Raw genomic sequence first — 21,101 nt, forward strand, 5'->3', positions numbered from 1 at the left:
AAATCAAATACATTAGAACCACTTTTAATGACTGTGTCAGACTGCATGTCTAATTTACTTAAACATTACATGCTTTGCTGATTGTTATAGCCAGAGTTGGCTCTGACATGAGGGTTGGGTCTTGTGACTCAGATAGGAGTAGGAACTGAAGTGAAATAGTCTTTGACCACTCTCTCAAGCGTTTCTTCAACCATCTACTTCTCTCTCTGACATAAAATTTCTCCTTGCGCCTCTCCCTTTTATTTCCACCACTCATGTCCTCCTCCTCCTCCTATCCCCTGTTTTGATCAATGAGGATTAACTTGTGTATTTCAGGTTTCTCAGAGTGGGGTATAAGATGAAGGGACGATGGTGGAGAGTTGCCAAATCCAAACTACATTAGACACACACCGTTTGTCCTTGTTGTGAAAAGCTGAATCAATAATCACCAATGATAGTCTCTTTCTCTTGCTGTCCTTCTACTGCACTTGAGTGGCAGGAATATGTAACGCACAATACGTGACATGCGACAGACAAGCAGTCTCTTCAAAGAAAAAAAAACAGCACTGTCCAGGTATTATTAAACACATGATTTACAGTGTAGTTGATGTTAACGTGCATTTAGGATGATCAAAGATTTTGCTATATCACAGTTGTCAAAGACTGATGCTTGAACTATATAAATGGACTTAATGTCACAGCAGGGAACAGGTGTCTAACCCAACTCATAACATAAACAATGGCTTCACGATAGTCACGATAGCCACTATTCATGTTGTTAGTTACACCTGTGTTATTCTAAATCGTGATCATCAACAGTGAGAGAGCCCCATTTCCTTGCACCTTAGCCCTCTAATCAGGAGGGCTTAAGTTAATCACACTTATGTTAAATACCTGGTGAAAACCTTACAAAAATCAGTATTAAAAACAACCACTGCCTTTAGATAAAATAGGTCAATTTCACAGCGGACATTAATAGCAGTAATAATGGCTGCTTTGTATTTAGTTGTTTCAGTTCCACAACCCCCTTGTTGTTCATGTGGACTTACTGTTCCCACTTAAATAGAATGGAGCCAGAATTAGTGTTATTACTTCCACTTGTGTTTTTCAAATGTCTGCTGTGAGAAAGGCCTATTATACTGACAGCTTAAGTCCCAGTACACAAAATAGTCTTTGCTGATGAAGAATCACCCAATAGTTGTTGTTAAATGGCCATAAATATCAAAGTGCTGTGCACCAACTGCAAGCAGATTTATACTTCCAGTCATGCATTGTTTGTCAGATGCACTGATGCTGCTGTGATGTGCCCTGGTTATCCTTTCAGTATTGTTTCAGTATTGCAATTTAACACGTCAGTGAGAGTGGTTAGTCTTCTCTAGCTGATTGGGACAAGTATTTCATGTAATTATTTTAAGGTTAACAATGAATAGTTCTGTATCTGGACCTCCAGTAATTGTAACAAGTAGCTTGAGTCAGCTAAGCCAACATTTCCTCAGTAGCTGAAACACGAAATATTTAATATTTAATTTAAGATGAAATTATTTTTTGTGTACAGAATTTACTTTATATCATGTTTTCTGTTATACTTTTTGGTGAGAGATTCAAAAGGGTTCCGATTTGATAGCGAATTCAATAATGCATTCATAGATTTGATGAAATGCTATCGAACCCCAACCTTAAAATACATACTGTAGACATTTCTTATCACTCTTCATGTTGGCATTGAGCTTTCAGTCACAGTCAGATTGCAGCCTTCCTCTCTCTTTTCATCTAAGCAGCTGGCAGTGGGAGGAAAGCAATGCCAACGTTATTTAACAAGCACCCACTGACCTATCAAAGCCATCGTCAGCACAGGTAGCCAACTGTTTATGAGGTCTTAAAAAGACACTTATGAGCGTAGTAGGAATGCCTAATGGGGCTGGGACAATGGTCTTGTTACTTGAAAACTCCTCTCCAAACATTTGACACAGCGACAGCCGTTGCTCTTATCGCTCCTCATCTCCGCATTATTTTAGTCATGGCTCCGGACTTATTGGGGTTAGTTGGAGGCAGGAACTTAATTTTCAAACTCAAAAGGACAGAATGAAGCCTTTAAGTTAATATTACCCTGCGGAGAGCTCAGAGAGCCAGCTGCATTTTAATGGGGATTAATACCCGGGCTCTGTCGGCACATTATTCACCTTTATCAGCTCCAACAAGCAGGCAGGCGATGAGAGAATAGAGACCTTCTCTCCCTCTCTTGCTTTGTAGGGTGGAACAGAGGCTGAAACAATGCAGTGAAAATGAAGGATGAAATGGGTGCCGATTATACTGTCAGTCACATTAAAGTTTAACTGGGTGGAGGCTTGGATGGACCCCCCTTTGAGGCTCTGGCGGGTAGAGACAGTAAAGAGTGGGAGAGTGGGTGATGGAGGAGAAATTCTTGCGTTTGATTATGCAGAGGCCGTATGAGTCTCTCTGTCTCCAAGAGCCAAAGTGAGCCTTTGTTTTAGAGAGAGAATTGGGACTTTGAAAACCCAAAATGTCAGAGGGGTATATTACGATCTCAAAGCAGTCTGTTAAGGAAGTGGGATGGTTGTTTTGTAACACTAAAGGTAACATTGCTAAGTTTCAGCAGCTATGCAAGTGCACTTTTGCTTATATGTTTGTAGTAGTAGTAGTTGAAATCACACATTTGCACAATATACAATTTGACTGCAGATGTTTTTTTTTTGTTTTTTTTTTACAAGTGACCCTGGGGGGTATAGACATCAACAATTGAAGCATAGCAGTTTTAGAGCTCCTGATATTGTTTTGGAATTAATTATGACACCGTAAACAAATGATACCATGGTTAAGACAATTGGAAGCCTCTGTCTTCCAATCTTGTTAGTGCTGCTGCTTAAAAATAATAGCGCAATAGCTATACACACAGTTTTCTGCCATTCCATTCTTCAGGCAAAGGTTTTCTCTTTGGTCGTTCTGAATAGGATAAAGATTTTTGGAAGTGACAGCAAACAGTCCCAGTTTTGTGCTGTAGTCTTTCTTTGTGCCATAATACAATCCAGCAGATATCCCCTGAAATCCAACCTGAAGGCACACAAACAATGCATTTACATGCATTGCGGTAATGTGATTATTTCACACTTTGGGCAGTAAATTAAATCACACCCATGTCAACAGGAAATCGGATTTCCTTTTCCAGGTTGTGGTATTAACAATAATATAGTAAACACAGCTACATTTCTCCTGATGAAATCTGTTTAATTGGCAATGCTTATCTGGAATTATTTAAATACTTACCTGCCAACTAAGCCGTCTTCCAAAACTGCCAAAAAACTCTCTTAAGGCAGCATCCTATCACTAAACAGTTTTCTAATATCTTACATTAGAAACATCAAGTCAAAATACACTTAAAAATATTCCAGTACATATGAAAATAACGACATATACAGTAAAATACCAAATATATACTGCGCATAAGTTTGTTGTCGTAGAGCATGGTATTGTATCTGTACAGTTTTTCATGGGTTTTATCAGACAATTTGAGTTTCTCTGGATTGTCAGTGAAATGTCTGTATAAATGTCCCGTGTTTGGTGTCACCCCCTGCAGGCTTCTTCCCTGGCAGCTCCCAAGGCTGTGACGCCTTCCTTCGCCACAAGATGACACTGATATCTCCATCCATCCTGAAGAAATACGGCATTCCCTTTGACAGGGTGAGTCTGTGTTGCATGACATAAAATGACATTTTATTGATCACCATGAGAAAATAAGGTTCCTTTTGGTCTTTTAATATAGGGGACAGTCTCTGTGTTCGTTAGATTGTTAGAGGCTTCTATATCTTTACTTCAGCAAGTGTTGAATGGTCAGTCATGATGCTTGCTGATAACATTTATGGGTCTTGCAGAAATGGCAGAAGAGGTAGGCTTATTTTGAATGAAAAATTACAACACAAGGGATGTTAGTGGCTCAGCTTTGACACAAACATCACAACTGCTACAGATTGTGGTAATGATACAGTATGAGTAATGATCCTCTGTTGTGTCTGTCATAGGAAATTAATTGCCTTTTTTTTTAACTTTCTGTTTTTGTTCTATTCAGTAGGCAATATAAATCCTCACAGTGCAAAAATTAATGGAAGATTGAAGGAAAAAAACTGGCACAGTGCAGGCATACAAAGTTCTCCACTGTCAGCAGCAGGTTTTTCCTCCACCCCATTTATCTCTTCACTCCCCCCCTCAGGACGTCATTATCACAGCGAACATGTTACTTGTTACACACCTACAGTACCTCTCTCGATTCATGTGTAAAAATAAAACCGTCTTCTTGCGTTCTTCCAAGAGCAAAAAAGGCAGAAAGCAGAAAAAGGGGATGTTTGATATCTGAACCACTGCCTTTAGTTGAGGAAGTTTATCTCCCACTCTCAGCCTCTACCCCTGTTTCTCTCCTCAAACCTGTCACCTTGTCTGGCTTGATGTGTCTCTTGATTGCCTGGATCTAGGCTTCGCAAAGAAGTTGAGATCCACAGCCAGACATATAGAGGGCTTAAGTTTTGGGGCAACACATAAAAAAGAATGTGCTTAACTTGTCCTCACATTTTTAAACATTCTCAGAATAACACTGAGCTCATGGGAAGACTCTCCACACTTGGAGCAGCAGTCATGTTAGGCTGAATTAATTTTGCTCGCAAGTCAGAAAAGTTTAGAGAAAAGTTATTGGGGAGTTGAACTCCTAAAACCTCAATGGCAATTGTTGTGGATGAGAGACTCATGAGTAATAATAGAATATATTTTAGAAGTAGATCAGATAATACTTCAACAGTCAGAAAAATTGTGAGTTACAGCTGCAAGTAATAATTGGGTGCATGTTATCGCCTCTCACCAGACTTTCCTGTCTTTCTCTGCAGCTATCACTAGGCATGGGACAATATGAAAATTTCATGTCAAGATTATCCTGGCCAAAATAATTCCGATTCACGCTATTTTCCCGATAATCGTCCAAATACTCTTAACTCTTAAAATGGCACTAAAACATACTGGAATCACTTTACCTTACATTTTGTTAGGAAACAAATATTTTTATTGCATCACGCATCTTTTTAGTGAATATCCTTTTTATTGAAAAACAAACAAACAATCTTAAATAAGGTAATCATAAATCATAAGGTCCCACAGACTGGAATGACTGGAAAGATGCGGGCTCCACCTTGTGGCAATTCAAAATAAATCAGGAAATCAATATAGGACTGTACGTTAGTGAGCTAGACAGCTTTTTCAAGTCACTCATGAGGATATTCAGGATTATCCCAATAATGGAAATTCACCATGATCAACTTATCTTGAGTGTTTTTTTTAATAAAATCTTATATCGTCCCATCCCTAGTTGTCACTATCCAATAAAGGCAAAAATGCAAAAAAAAAATTAAAAAAATAATCTAATCCCTAATTCACTGCGTTAGATGAACAGTTTGGATGTATAAACAAAGCACAGAGAGACTGTGATAACAACACAGGCAGAGGGGGTGTGATGTCATCCCCTGCTCAGGACGCCATTACTCCACTATATCTTTATACAGCAAATAGTTGTTTGCTACTGTATTATTTATCATGTTCAGAATCTCATTTACACAACCTTTTAAGGAATTGTAACGCGTTACATTCCTAAAATTGTAAATATTTTTCTGTTTTTGTTTTTTTTTTTGCTCTCTATGAACAGATAACTCAGAATGAAGGGGAGTTTATGATCACTTTTCCTTATGGCTACCATGCTGGCTTCAACCATGGCTTCAACTGTGCAGAGTCCACAAACTTTGCCACCCTGCGCTGGGTGGACTACGGCAAGATGGCTACCCAGGTAAGATAAGACAGACTTACAGTATACATATTAAGTCCTGTAGCAATGAGATGAACAGCGTAACAGAGATAACAAAGCTAAATTCCATGTAGTAAACATGGAATATAGACATTTAACAGAAAGACACACTTGTATGCCTGGAAAGTCTCAAATTATGGGAAATAATATATTTTTGCTCTTGGAATCTTCTGGAAAAGTATAGAGGGAGAGGTGCCTGAAGTCACTAGTAAGGATGTTAATTAATGGATATAAGTCCTATTCATGGCTGTGCATATCTAAATTGTGTTACTTATATTTATGTAGGACAATTTAAGGCAATGTGGGCACTGCAGCTAAATTTTCTCTAAATCATACAGTTTTGGCTTCAGTAGCGCAATTTTTAAATTTGAAACAAGGTATGAAATTTTGAAGGGAAAGAAAACATATGGAAATCGTCGCTTAAAACTCTTCCCATACATTGATTTATGTGTGGTGGCCCACCACAATATCAACATTGACCGTACATATTGATTACATTTTTTTTTTTACTATTTAAAATGGGTAAAATCTTATTTCATTGTAGAGCTGCGCGCAGCACATTGATTCGCTCAGCCTCTCACTCGCTCACACACACACACACACACACAGACAATGGACCCATCTGTGAATAACACTCACTGTGATTCAAGTCATTCGTTTGCAGGAGAAATGGGGTATGTTCAAGACAGCTGATTTGGGTTGCTAACATTTAGCTGCAATGATTCAACAACATTGGTCTTGGACTGCAATCTAGATATATGACATTATCTAGATTAGCCTATATGCGTAGGCTAACATTTAACGTTACTGTGCACAGTGCCGCAAGTGCACACTTGTGAGGCCAAGAGAGGCCAAATATAAGGATAGGCTACAATCACTGAACTGTGTGCACGCGCGTGTGTGTCACTGCTATTCCAGGTTGTAAATGGTATCTTTATCCAACTAAATTCTCAGCTCACAGTCTTATCCTTCGTGAACGACCGTTCTCAGTTCACTAGTTACAGTGAGCTGAACTGAACGTTTGTCTGTGTTTCAGTTCAGTGTGTGGGACTATGCAGTCGGAGCTCTGATCAAGCACTGAATGATTTGGTGAACAAAGCTTTTGAACAAATCTTTTTAATGAATTGATTCTAATGATTCAGTAGGCTACACTTAAAATAACTGTTATGCACATTACTATGAAGCAGCAAGAAAGGGTCAGGAAGGGATGGCTATAGCTAATGAAGAGAGAGGTGTAGGAAAGGAAGAGGAGGACAGCAGCCAACTGTGGGAGAGCCAGCTGGGCCGGAAGCAACAGGTGAGATTGACAGCGCAAACAGAGAGATGTAGAAGCAGGGCAGGCCAGAAAAGCAGATTTCTCAGGAAAAGGGCCTATTCTTCACCGTATATATTTTGTTATTTGTTTGACACAACATGAAGTAATGGAGCTGTGTTATATATTCAGTTATTTATACAGTGGTGTGAAAAAGTGTTTGCCCCCTTCCTTATTTATTTATTTTTTTGCATGTTTGCAAGACCTATTGCAAGTTATCGCAAACACTTGATTGCAGTTGTTGCTGCTAAAGGCGGCCCAACCAGTTATTAGGTTTAGGGAGCGATCACTTTTTCACACAGGACCATGTAGGTTTGGATTTTGTTTTCCCTTAATAATAACAACCTTCATTTAAAAACTGCATTTTGTGTTTACTTGTGTTATCTTTGACTCATATTTAAATTTGTTTGATGATCTGAAACATTTAAGTGTGACAAACATGCAAAAAAATAAGAAATCAAACACTTTTGCACACCACTGTATTTGAAGTGGTGCACCTTTTATATACGGTATTATTTAATAATTAATTTAAGAAAGCGTGGGTGTGCCTCCTTCCACACGCCCAAGCCCCCAGCTACCACCACAAATAGAATGTAATTCTGTGGGAAACACTAAACTCTACCAATATTGTCATCATCACACAAACACTCTGCGGGCAAAATGTAGACACTCCACTTGAAGAGGTTTGGTCCGATGTGTGATTCAGCAGCAGCTTCAGCAGCAGCAAGGGATGAAGTAATAGATCATATCGAAATATAAAAGCAGCGTCTGGTTGTCTGCTGCACACCATCTGTTACCGACACTAACCGTACCCTCGCATCCTTCCATTGACGCAAACTGCTGCTTTGCCTGTGGGCTGCTGAGCATGAAATTGACAGGGCATGGGTTGGTTGTGGACGGAAGCCCAACTGCAATGTCCTCTGGAAGTACCTCCCCCCTTGTCTCGTCTGTATACATTCCACTTCATTTTCCTTTTCAGTTCCTCCTCTCTTCCCTTGTGTGTGTGTGTGTGTGTGTGTGTGTGTGTGTGTGTGTGCCCCTTTTCCCTGCTTTCTCTCTACTTGGCTGCATGTCAGATTTATGAGGTGCCAGTTTGCAGAAGTATGTCTCCCTCCCTTCTCCCTTCTCCCTCTCTCATTTTCAGCCTTCCTACTTTACCCATGTAGCCACTTGTAATTTAAGAACCAGTAGTCCAGGCTTCAGCAGTCTTCTCTTCACCCAGCCCAGTGCTCAAGGGAGCATCTCCACTACACTTGTCTCAGTCTGATAAAGAAGAGTGGTCCATTCTGCACTGCTAATCCGAGTTGACAAATCGACAGCGCAGCACCAGGCACAGTCATAGGAATGTGAAAGAGAACAGCTCGGCCAATGAGACAGGCTCTTTCTGCCAGTCTTTCTCTTTTGTCTTTCGCACAGATGTTTTCATTCTCTTGGGGTGGTGTGGTAGCGTAGTACTTAAAGAGATTTTCCCGTAACCAGTGCTGCATAAATTCAGTCCCAACAGCAGTCGTACTGTATGTACTGGAGCAAGAAACTGAACCCATTCACGCTCCCTCACTATGAATCATTCTGAGTAAGAAGGTAGGCTCAACGCCCCTTCACTGGGTGTGGCTGTCAAAATTGACCTGTGAGATTTTTTTCTCCCTGCCTTTGTTTTATTTCTTCTCATCCGTATTAATAAGTGGGCCCTTAAAGTAATGTAAATGTCTTGAACCAATTGGTTCAAGCCTTTCTCTTGACTGCCTTACAAAAAAAAATAGCAAAAAAGATATCACACTAAATAATCAGTTTTTTGGCCCTCCTGTATGTGCTCATTAGTTGAAGGCGGCAGCATCTGCCAACTCAACAACTTTAAGTGCCCTTTTTGGCCGTGATTTTAGTTCTCTAAAGAGAGTATTGCAGACACATCTAGAAAAATGCCAATATATATTGACTGGAATTAGGTACAATTTTTTTGGTATTTAATTCCAAAAACAAGACCATGTAACTTTTGAAAGAAGAAATAACACCTTCTTCTTACAAATAAAAAGCTAAATGTCTAAGTAATAAAACGCAGCCTTGGTCAATTCGATACACTCAGGCGTTTTGCTGCTACAGCCTTTCTTGGTCTGGTATGACCAGTAGCTTATACTGGATATTGTTATTTAATGTTAGCAAACAGATATTGTTGTGTAATAGTGTCAGTTTGCTGGTTTTAGGACAGTTACTCCATGTTTTAGCATTATGCTGTAATTGTAACTTGTCAGCTTGAACTTTTTCTGGTCACTGTATAGCAAAAGTAACATAGGTTAGCTTTAAGTAATGTACTCATTTGAGTAATTTGCCAGCCACTTGCTTGGCAACGGTGAAGTATCTCATTCTGTCTTGGTCTTTAACTTAACTCTCCCCATTTTTCTCTCTCTGTCTTTGGCTCAAGCAGTCATCTGTTAACTTGTTTGACTGTCTCCCCTCCCTCTCTCCCCCTACCGAGCTTTATTCTGTCAGCACCAAATAGGACAGTGAGCGATGAGACTCGGGATGGAATTTGTCACTGTTTGGGGGCTGCCAGCCCACGACAGAGAGAAAGAGTGAGTGATCGTGGGCGTGCTTCATGTCTGTCTTCTTAAATACAAGCTCTCCAACTGCTGAACCATCTGTCCGATTTATTATGCGCACACATACCTGCGTTCAAAGCAGGCCTACTTTCGGCAGTCCTTGCATGCTGTGTCTATATACTTATACTTCTATTATTTCAGACATTGCAGTCTTAATTAATGCTCTCCTCAGCCTTTCTGACTATACATTAGGTACTAGGCATTTCATTTTCTTTTTTAGTAATTCAGGGGTTCAACATCTCGCTCAGATTACATCAGACATGGCTATTGAAAGTCAAATTGACTATTGTAGGGATCAGCTTATACCAAGTCAATAAAACATGTACCAAGCATCATTACAGTATCTGTCCACATAACATCACAGTCACAATAGATGCCAGTGACCTTGTTTAATTTGATCAAAATGTTGAAACTCAGGAGTTTCATCTGGTCAAGTGTCATCCGGTGCTCAGAAAAACTCTGGTAAGCGGTTTAACTAGTTTAATCGGGATAAACAGGAAAATAACGTACCGCAGAAATCAAGAAGAAAGCTATTGCACTAATAGCCAACACCGATTTACATACTGTGCATGCAATTTTTTTGGCAAGTTTGGTAGAAAACAGCTCAGCAGTAAGCCCACGGAAGCACTGAAGATGGCAAAAAGGATCTTGCAGATTATTTCTGAAAATAGTTATGTCTGCCGCACCATTATGTTGCTGAATGTTAACAGTTTCAGTGTTCTGGGTCTGTAGTATTCTCAATGAAAGCCTCTCTCCGTTCGTTTGGTGCTCAGTCACACTTTGCTGCCGTTCCCCCAGGCTTCCACAGTGATTTTTCTGTCTGGGAGAGGAGCAGAAATCATCCTCCCAGTTTCTAGACTAAATCACATCACTTTTTCATCTTGAAAGTGAATTGCAAAGGACTCACTCTGTCTTTTTTATATTTGTTTGCAGTCTAGTCTTGTTTTGTCGAGCCCAGACATGCTGTGATTGGACATATTGAATTTTTATTAGACTTTGTTTATGTGCGACCTATGTCCATGATAACCAATAAACAAAATGCATTCTTTTAGTTGTGTGGTAGGCTTCCTGCCTTATTAAACAGATAAAAGAGCCTTATTATTCTTGAAGCAAACACTGCCTAGACTAGTTAAACTAAACTAGATTTAAGACCATGAAAAGATGATTATCTGCCACACAAATCTAGCAGTAGAAAATAATTTGCAGCATTTGTCCAGTGAGTTTACAAGGGCAGTTAGTCACATTTGGTGTCGTCATCTTGAAGTTTCACAGTAAACATGTCACACACATGCAACAAAGACAGTTTACATTAGACTTTCATTTTCACATTACATAACTGTAATTTCACACTGTAGGTGCTCCTAAGATGCGAAACAGCCCAAAGACAGCCTTTGCCATAGTGAATCCCAGTACTGACTTTAAACAATTTAAATTTGCAATTTCTAAATGAAAATTCTCACTGAGAACAACCCCTAATGAACGTACTTGCATTTATTAAGGCAGCACAATAACATAATAAGCACAGAGATGTCTTAAAGTTGGTGAAAGTTGCTATTCTAAGAGGGGTTATTGCAACTTTTTTTGTTTCATTAGTTCTTTCATCTTATGTAGTTGACTGTTGAGCTTATCTGAAGAATGGACGCATCAAATCCCTTCAGTTTCAAGGCAAGCTTTGTAATGTCCAGTTCACCCTGCCACCATTCACTGCCAGAAAACCTGGTGCAACACAAACTCAAAAGCTGCAGCAATACAGTGCGGTATATACTGTTTGTTATACACACAGTCAGGTCTGCAGTTGTGAAAGCCATACACCACTTACTAATGAACATTTCCACACCGCTTACTTTTTTCAAATCCCCCCCTTTCTATTCAGCATATTAAGCAGCTGTTGTTGAATAGGGGTGTGTATTAGGAGATAAAGAATGGAAATAAATAAGTGGGAGGGTGAGAAAAATGAGAGCAATTTAGTCATTGTTTAAACTTGGTCAGCATTTTTTCTACAGCATAAATCTCAGTGAAAAACCTTAGAAACATTTGTGGAACAGACACAAGCAAATAAGGCTTCGGATAAGTTTTTGTCTCCTTTCACAGTAGGTCTTAACAGCATGAGCAGCTGGGTGATATACAGCGCTACTGTGCAGTGTATTCAGCATTTTGTATCTTCACAATTTTTAATTACCTCTCCAATCATTCTTCATTCTTAGGATCATCTTTCTGTCCTCATCAGCGATAGTGTGATCAAAGCAAGCATAAAGAACTTTGGTCAATCAAAATTTTCCAGCTACTGTGGGTTGGGTCACACAGGTCAGACTAAAACGCTGTTTTGTTATTAGTACTTGGCACATCCACTGAGTCCACTGATCCATAGAGAGTCCCCAGGCTCTAGGTTTTCTGTGGCTCCAACAATTTAGCTTCATTAGGAGCCCAAATATACCTTAGGGCTCATTGACTGTCTGCCTCAGGATGAGTTTTTGTTTTCCCAGATTTTGTGCATCTCCAAATCTGTTTCCCTCCCCTAATTAAGTTTTTTTTTATATGATAATAAAGTGTAACTCGTCCTGGCCCTTGAGGTTGCCAACAATCTCCATAACCTCTTAATAGTTTAAAAAAAAATAAAATGAGCCTTTATATCCTTTTTACAAATAAAAATAGCACATTTTCCCAAGTACAATCAGTATAAGAGCAATCTTGTGTTCTATTGCGTTTTGTAGTTTCCTGGGATGTTGCTGTTTTTTACTAAAGGTTTCATGATGGTAACAATCAGCTGTACACCCCCTTTCCGCTCCAACACCCCCCGCCATATTTTAATGTTTCCGTCTGTCAAAGTGGTCTCTAGATGAGAAGTAGGTTGGATATTGTTTTGCTAGGGAGGGTGAGCTGCTGTCTTTCCAGTAATTGAACATAAGGCTCTCAGTACAGCTCAGGAAATAATAGGGCCAGAATGTAATACAGCTAGCAAGGCACAGAAGAAAATATTTTCATCTCTCTACCGCCTCCTCCATCTTTGTTTGTTTCATCTCCCTCCTTTTGTTTTCTTCATTCCCAAACTTCTTTCTGCTTTACCTACCATTTTCCCCTCACTTATATTCAGCACTGGGGTTTCATTTAGCAGGTCTGCCACTCTACATCTCCTCCCTTCTCAAGTCAGCAGAGTGATTCATTGACCTGTAATGTCATTATGAAGGTTTGTAGAGTCATCTTGAGGTGCCCTCATGCATCAGTACATCAACTTTATCAAATGTGATGAACTGCTTCAAATGCTACATTTAGAAACAATAAGAGATAGAGAAACAGGGTTTTTTTTGTATTTATTTATTTATTTTTATGGGCCAAGGTGCAGTCTGAACAGATGAGTTTTCAGTCTGCGATGGAAGATGTGTACAGTTTCTGCTGTCCTGATGTCAATGGGGCGCTCGTTCCACCGTTGTGGAGCTAGGACAGCAAACAGTCATGATATTGTTGAGCGGTAGCTGGGCCCCACTCATAGTGAGGGGGTAGCAAGCCGATTGGGAGCACTGGGGTTTATGGTTTGACCACGTCCTGGATGTAGGATGGGCCTGAGTCATTCACAGCACGGTAGGCAAGTACCAGCATCTATAGGATGCAGCTGTCACTCTCATTGAAAGGTGGGGTATGTGATTCCAATCCAATACACACCTTTTTGTCAAATTCAACAAATGTCTCCTCACGTTCAGCTAGCTTGTCCGTTCATTTTTTTTTTTTGCTGAAAAAAATCTGGTGTTTGTACATAAACCCTGGCTCTGTAAATGAGAAATAAACAAAGTGGCTCAGACCGAGCCACACAGCATTATTCCAGCCATTCCAGCCAGAGTATCGCTGTCTGGAGCTGTGTGCTGGCTTTGGGGAACCATCTCGTCCTCTCTAGCTGTTAGCTTCGCAGCAGCAACTGTACAGTTTGCTAACCCATAACCTAGCTAATGTTAGTTACACTACTTGCTGTGTCGTTGTTTAATCTATATCATGGTATTTGTTATGGTATTGGATTTCTCCAGAATCGCATACCCCACCTTTAAGTCAATTGATACTTATATAGCTCAATAGCACAGATCACAAATTTGCCTCAGGGGGCTTTACAATCTGTACAACATGCAACACCCTCTGTCCTTAGACCTCAGGAAGAGCAACAGAGGAGAGATCCCTCTCCCAGGACGGGCAGACATGCAATAGATATCGTGTGTACATTTACCTCTGAACAATGTGCGCATTACCACATTTACCATCTACGCAATACTACATTTACCAAAGTCTTATTACCTGCCATAGTTTACTCACTACCATATTTTAGAATAAATTTGCTTGTTGCAAATTTACAACCCCATGGGACACCAAATATTTGCCAATCCACTGTACACTTATGACCTGTCTGATGTGTGTGTTTCTTTTTCCACTTAATACCTCACAGAGATGGAGATTACAGTGATGTATCATCCAAACATTTTCAGCCCAGTTACTATCTTTCTGCCTAAGTTGCCCTCATCAGACTTTTGCTTTAAAAGTGACCAAATGCTGTGCTTTAAACTAAGCGCATGTTGTTGTTTTGCTTCTACGGTAAATTGTGGCAAAACAAGTAAAGACTACAACAGTCGCCCCCTTTTGTGTGTACTAACTGTCTCTATGGTAACAGGTGTTGTCCTCAGCTCAGATTAGCTAATGAGCCTGACTATATTTACCTGTCATACACACAGTGCTCTTTTCACTCCGCAATGCAGTAATATGTACAATATTATTCGAAAATCACTTACATCTAATCTAATTAGGGTGAAATCAAGTTATTTTAGGTGCATCATAATTAATGCTATTTGCACACATGATAATTTAAATGTAGAATTTTAGGATAATCATGTTTACGTCTTTCATCGCAGAGTAACACCTCTTCAGCAGGGAGAATAAAGACACATTCTTGGCAGAGTTCACAACACACTGGTCATACATATGAATCTGATATATTAAGTGTAAAACATTACCAATCCTTTATATAAATACATACATACAATTTAAATTCAAGAACCATCTCTCTATAAAGTGGGATTACTGCTACTACTCCCTACTACTATCTATCTATCTATCTATCTATCTATCTATCTATCTATCTATCTATCTATCTATCTATCTATCTATCTATCTATCTATCTATCTATCTATCTATCTATCTATCTATCTATCTATCTATCTATCTATCTATCTATCTATCTATCTATCTATCTATCTATCTATATATATATATATATATATATATAGTAGTAGGGAGTAGTATATATGTATTTTTTTTTGGGGGGGGGGCTTCTTCATCTGTTTGCCACAGACTGTTACCTCTTTTGATCACTCACTGCAGAGTTTCAGTCAAAAATCTGTGAAGTGTAACTAAAAGTGCCATCTGTAGAACCTGCTCCATATGTAGACAAACAGCAGTATTCTACCACTGTACAGGATTAGGCTTACTTGTTTACTGTGGAACATAATGTCTCCTTCATGCCCCACCTGTATATATGCTCTACTCTTAACCTACAGTCATCTCTTCCTTCTCTGCTTGCATTTCTCTAGTGTACCTGTCGTAAAGACATGGTCAAGATCTCCATGGACGTGTTTGTGCGCTGCCTGCAGCCAGATCGCTACGAGCTGTGGAAGCAGGGCAAAGACACCACAATGTTGGACCACCTTAGGGCCACTGAGCTCAGCAGCCCCGAACTAGAGACCTGGAGGCAGCAGCGTGTAAACCACCGAGCAAACCTCCTGCGAAGGTGAGAGGTCAAATTACATAAATTGTTTTATGCTGCATTCACATGGATTCAGGCAGACGGTAGACAGCAAACCGGATATCATTCTAGTGGAGGAGAGCAGGACGGTAAAGTTAGGTGAGGACGACAGAGAATACCGTTATCGGTACTGCGATGGAATAAACAACTGGATGTTACGTAGCCCCCTCACACAAGGAGAAAACGTGGGCGATCTGGACAACGAGAAGCTAATAATTTTGGTTGGTAAACAAGGGATACACCAAGTGCAGTTCTCCTTTCACTACCCATGTTGGAAATGAATGAATGACCTTACATTTTTGGAGAATTTAACATTAATTTTAAGTTATTAAGAGAGAGCTACATTTTATAACTACATGCATTACTTTAATAATTAAATAAAATAATACACAGGAAATGTGTAAGAAAATTTTATTTAATGTATTTTATTCCATTCTATGTAAACAATACAACATCTCTATAGCAACATATATACATGTTTCGTCAGCATTCGGTCTATTTATTCTGTGTGCCGCGAGCAAATCTGGCAAGAAAACACACTGATAATATTTTATAAATGATATATATTGATATTATATATGCTATAAATGATCTGATTCTCATAAATAATATCCCATGCTTGCCAACCCTTTTGATTTCTCTGCCCCTCTCCCTGCTGTTCTCCCGGAGTGATTTTATTTTATTATTCTATCTTGCTTATTATTTTGAATGTCATTGTAATGCTTTTCTTTGCCTATGTAAAGCACTTTGAATTGCCTCTGTGTTTTGAAATGTGCTATATAAATAAAGCTTATCTATCTATCGATCTATCGATCGGTAATTGTTTACCGATCGATCGATCGGTAATTGTTTACCGGTCTTTGTGCCCCACCCCAGGGCCATGCAGAAGATGAAGCAGGTCCGTCGTCTAAAGCTGGAGGAGGTGAAGGTGCTGGCGGAGGAAGGCATTGAGCTGAATGCTGCTGAGTACCAGCATCAGGTGGAGGAGCGCGAGGCTCAGCGGAGGCAGGAGAGAGAGGAGCGTCTAGCCAGAGAGGCCATGATGACCCTGGAAGCCATGGAGCGTGAGGAGCAGGAAGCTGCCGAGGCTGCAGCTAAAGCAGCAGAGACTCCAGCTGTAGAGGGTGAGGACAATATGAGCAGTAAGAGATTGCAGTTTGTTTATGTTGTTCATGAAACAGGAAGGTAAGGGTTTTTTTTCTCCAGAGCATGGCGCTAGATTAATGCGGACATGATTAAAACCAACACAGTTGCTTTATTTTGTATTAGAAGTGTTTCTCCAGATTCCTTTAAACTTGCTGCAGCATGAAATATGGATAACTCGATAACTTGATTAAAAAACATTCCAAATTTAAAAGTCACCATGTCTATCATCTTTTCTCCCTCCTCAAGTTTTTGATGAGCCATCACTACTCTTACGTTTTTTTCCCTCTTATATCTTTGCTAGCACAAGAACCCAAGGCCAAACCACAGAACTTGACAGAGGACATTGAGAAAAAGAAGCAGAAAAAGCCGAAGAAGATGTCAAACATCCGCAACGCCATGACTGGGTTTGAGCAAGCATTTGAGCAGTTTGCTACATCTGGCATCAAGAATTCCAAACAAGCCATGGTCAGTCATCCAGAAGTGGGGAAACCGCTTAACCCAAGACAGAGTGACATCCCAGCAGACAACAAGCTGGATGTGAGCGCCACCCAGGTTAGATTTTCAGCTCAAAGTCGATTAGATTTGAAGTTATTGTGTCCAACAGGGCACCATGCTTTTATTGTTCTCAAGCGCAGTTGCTGGTATTTTACTGTGCAAATATGTAGCTGGCAGATCTGAAAATAGAATTGAACCTCTAAAGTTTAATTGGTTTTCTGACACAGTTGCAAGTAAAGCAGGTTAATTAAGCGCGGCAGAAATTCACCAACAGTTGCTGATATCAGTTTAATACACAAATTAAATTACTGCATAACAAATTAGACTACATGTAGAAAAAAAGTGTGAAAACTTGGAGCTGTACTAATAACACATTTATATAAAGTACTTGCCCACAGCAAAGCAACAATTTACAAAATGAATGTCAACTTTTTAATATACTGAAACAATTTTATTTATTTGCTGCTGCATATTTCAAAGTTAAAAACACTTTTGTTTGATGTTGTGGGTTTTGTTTTGTTTTTTTGTTCTATCAGGCATGCTACTCCAAGATGAAGATGCCAACAGAGGTAAAAAAGAGTCGCCGCCACCCCCTCAGCAAGCCACCCATGCGCTCCCCTCTGTCCATCGTCAAGCAAGAACCGACCAGTGACAAAGGTGTGTGGCTTTATATCCATCATTGCACATTTATTTAACTGAGTGTATTTTATTGTACATATATTCTTATTTTAAACCCAGAACTGTTTGTGTGGACTGTTTTCCTATTGTTAAAGGGCAGTCACCATCAGGTATTGTAAATGCTATTTTAATTTCTCCTTGACAAGAATAAAAATATGGTCATAACTCCCAATAAATCAGTTACATTGAAAGATTTACCAAAACATGATTTACATGAAACCCATGTCAGTTGAACCCTGACACTGACCATTATTCATCTATCACCATCCTTTTTTTCCCTCTGTCCCCTCATTATTCATCCCGCTCATTGTGAAGAAGACAACCTTTTTGTTTTGATTATCGATTTGGAGAAAGAAAAACAAACAGGACTAAAGCTCCCTGTGGGGATAATGAAATCAAGACTGCAAGGCCTCTTTTCACTCCCCTCCCTTCTGTCTTTTTCTTTTTCATTTTCTGACTGACACTTATTGATCCGGAGATCATGACTTCCAATTACCTGCTTTCAAAGTCACTTTAAGTTGGCAGCAGGGGACCCGACTCAGGGCCTGTCCTTCAGAAGGGTGGTTGGGGGACAAGGAGAAAGAGAGGGCCGGTGGAGGGAGAAAAGAGAGAGTTAAATGGCAAGCTTGTGAAGAGTTCTTCCTGCCTTCTGTCCAGGTTTAACAAACAGTCTGGATCAGGAGCTTCAGGGGCTTCACTGAAAAATTGATTCCAGACCCACAACAGCAAGTTGTTGATGCCTGTGCTATTTGTGCTCATCAGCCAATTATATCAGGAGTGGTGGTGTTATTGTCTGAAATAGGCTGTGCTATTTGTGTCTCTTGGCAAGGGCTCCCTTATTAAAAAGATCCTTGGGCTTTTCCAAAAATGTTTCATATGCATTTCAGAGAAAAATAAAATCATTACCAACTAGAAGGGCACTCGGAGAGCATAGACCGCCACAAGACCAATAGTCCAGTCTTCTATGATATGAACATCTGCAAGCGCAACCACTATATATGTCTGGCTATATTTCCAAAACTATTAGAATTATAGTATGTCAAAATATGGTTGTACCTAGCTGAAGCCTCATCATCTCAGCTGTACATTTATTATGTACTTTGCGCAGTTTGGAAAATCCAGAATTTCGGATTAATCCGTAAAAATCACATCCCTGATTGCTTATTTCTTACATACCTGCTGCATTTGTTTCTACAGTGATCTTTGACCATTTACTTTTATTATGATGGGTTTGCGCTTGCGCAAATTCAGTTCATTTTACCACCCATCTTACCCACTCATCTTTGCAGAATTGTTGTAATTCAGCCACATTGGAGGGTTTTTGAGCATGAACTAGTCACTCCACTCCAAGCCACTCCAAAGTCAGTTCATGCTCGAAAACCCTCCAATGTGGCTGAATTACAACAATTCTGCAAAGATCAGTGAGCCTCCACGGCGCTGTAAAAGACTCATTGCAAGTTATCGCAAACGCTTGATTGCAGTTGTTGCTGCTAAGGGTGGCCCAACCAGTTATTAGGTTTAGGGGCAATCACTTTTTCACGCAGGGCCATGTAGGTTTGGATTTTGTTTTCCCTTAATAATAACAACCTTCATTTAAAAACTGCATTTTGTGTTTACTTGTGTTATCTTTGAGTCATATTTAAATTTGTTTGATGATCTGAAACATTTAAGTGTGACAAACATGCAAAAAAAAAAAAAAAGAAATCAGGAAGGGGACAAACACTTTTGCACACCACTGTATGTAAATGTTAAGAAAAGTGAAAAATAATTTGTGTAATCGCCCCATGATTCAGATCTGCTCCAAAATGTAATGGGTTCTTCCTTGGCCCATGCTACACCCTTCCATGAAGTTTCATGACAATCAGGCCAGTAACTTTTCCGTAATCCTGCTGACAAACAACGGCACCGAAAACATAACTAATAATGAATCTTTCAACATCTCTTCAGTATGCGTCACTTATTGTGATTGTGGATGTCTTCTTTTGGAGCGGCACATCTTTAATGCATTTTATTTTTGAATAACCCGCAGAGCTGTCCTCCCCCATGCCACTGGACAGCAACATGAAGAAACAAGAGCACCTTTGGCAGAATCACTCACCCAACTTCCTGGCAGAGAAGGCCTTTAATGCTGCAGTGGCAGCACTCCAACCACACTGCTCTATCTGTTCACTCTTCTGTCCCTACACAAAGGTACAGCCACACACTGCAGCAGAAGCACATATGTGTCAGTGAAGTAGTAATTGTAATGTTAGTAGTAGCAGTTCCAAAATCAGTAGTTGTAGCAGTTCAGCAGGTTAATGGTAGAATTATTGATGTTGGTCAGTCAGTAGTTTGAGTAGCAGTAGTTTAGGTGTAACAAATATTTTTTGTATAGTCAACACCAGAACTATAAATGACAACAATTGTGAGCCATAAAAGCAAAGAAAGGAATATTTTTTAACTCCATCCTCTTTCCATTCATCCCAACCATTGTAAAGGCTGACCAATAACCGACATGTATTCAATCCACTAACTGTATTATCTTCTTTCCTCTGGCCGTTCCAGCCACACAAAGATGTCTTTATTGCGAATGACACCCATCGCGCCTCCTTTCCCCGTCATGGCAGTCTGACTCGTCCACTGGTCCCAGAGATGTGCTTCAGCGCAGGCAATACTGAGCCTTCACCCACCAACTATCACATTGGAGAGGATGGAACCAGTCTTCTGCTCTGCTGTTCATCTTGCCACATGCAGGTTCATGCCAGTAAGTATAAAACCCTTAATACAGCAAAAAAGGATGCTGGTTTTAACACTGGGGCCAAACATAGTGTGTTAAGCCCTGTTTTCAATGGAGTAATAACACCTGGGAAAGCTGCACTAGTTAAAAAGGTGGACTGCATATCTAAATGTTGTTGTTTTTGTTTTTTAAAGATGAGCAGTAAAGATTTATTTAATTTTAGGAAGCTTTCTTGCAAAGTGACTTTAATTACAGCTTTTACATTGAAGCAGCTCAAGGAAGCGTGAGTACAATCACTGAGAGCAGCCTCAGGTTTACTCAGGTTTTAAAGGATGTTAAAAAACTACTAAGGGGATGGCAGCAGCTGCAAACATACAATTAAAATACAAATGTAAGACTTTATAATGTAATTATCACAAGATCCGCATACATAGATGGGCAGTACATCCTAATGGATGTACTGCCTGTAGGGCTGTGTAAAACTGAGTATAAGCTCTTTTTTAACACTATTTTGTGGATTTAAAATACATTTTTTTGCTTTCTGTTTATTGTTGTA

At 39.7% G+C, this 21,101-nt stretch overlaps 1 protein-coding gene across 1 annotated transcript in view; it reads left to right on the plus strand.

The window, feature by feature from the left end:
* The window catches only part of kdm4b (lysine (K)-specific demethylase 4B), a 54,907-nt gene that overhangs the window by 19,190 nt on the left and 14,616 nt on the right, over window positions 1–21,101 (plus strand). The window contains exons 7-14 of the mRNA XM_044200585.1: window positions 3,572–3,675; window positions 5,675–5,812; window positions 15,299–15,495; window positions 16,387–16,634; window positions 16,958–17,208; window positions 17,688–17,808; window positions 19,859–20,019; window positions 20,374–20,572. Of these exons, the coding sequence (XP_044056520.1) occupies window positions 3,572–3,675; window positions 5,675–5,812; window positions 15,299–15,495; window positions 16,387–16,634; window positions 16,958–17,208; window positions 17,688–17,808; window positions 19,859–20,019; window positions 20,374–20,572 (1,419 nt within the window). The remainder of the gene's footprint in view (window positions 1–3,571; window positions 3,676–5,674; window positions 5,813–15,298; window positions 15,496–16,386; window positions 16,635–16,957; window positions 17,209–17,687; window positions 17,809–19,858; window positions 20,020–20,373; window positions 20,573–21,101) is intronic.

The sequence above is a fragment of the Siniperca chuatsi genome, linkage group LG6 (assembly GCF_020085105.1).
Source record: "Siniperca chuatsi isolate FFG_IHB_CAS linkage group LG6, ASM2008510v1, whole genome shotgun sequence".
Taxonomy (NCBI): Eukaryota; Metazoa; Chordata; class Actinopteri; order Centrarchiformes; family Sinipercidae; genus Siniperca; species Siniperca chuatsi.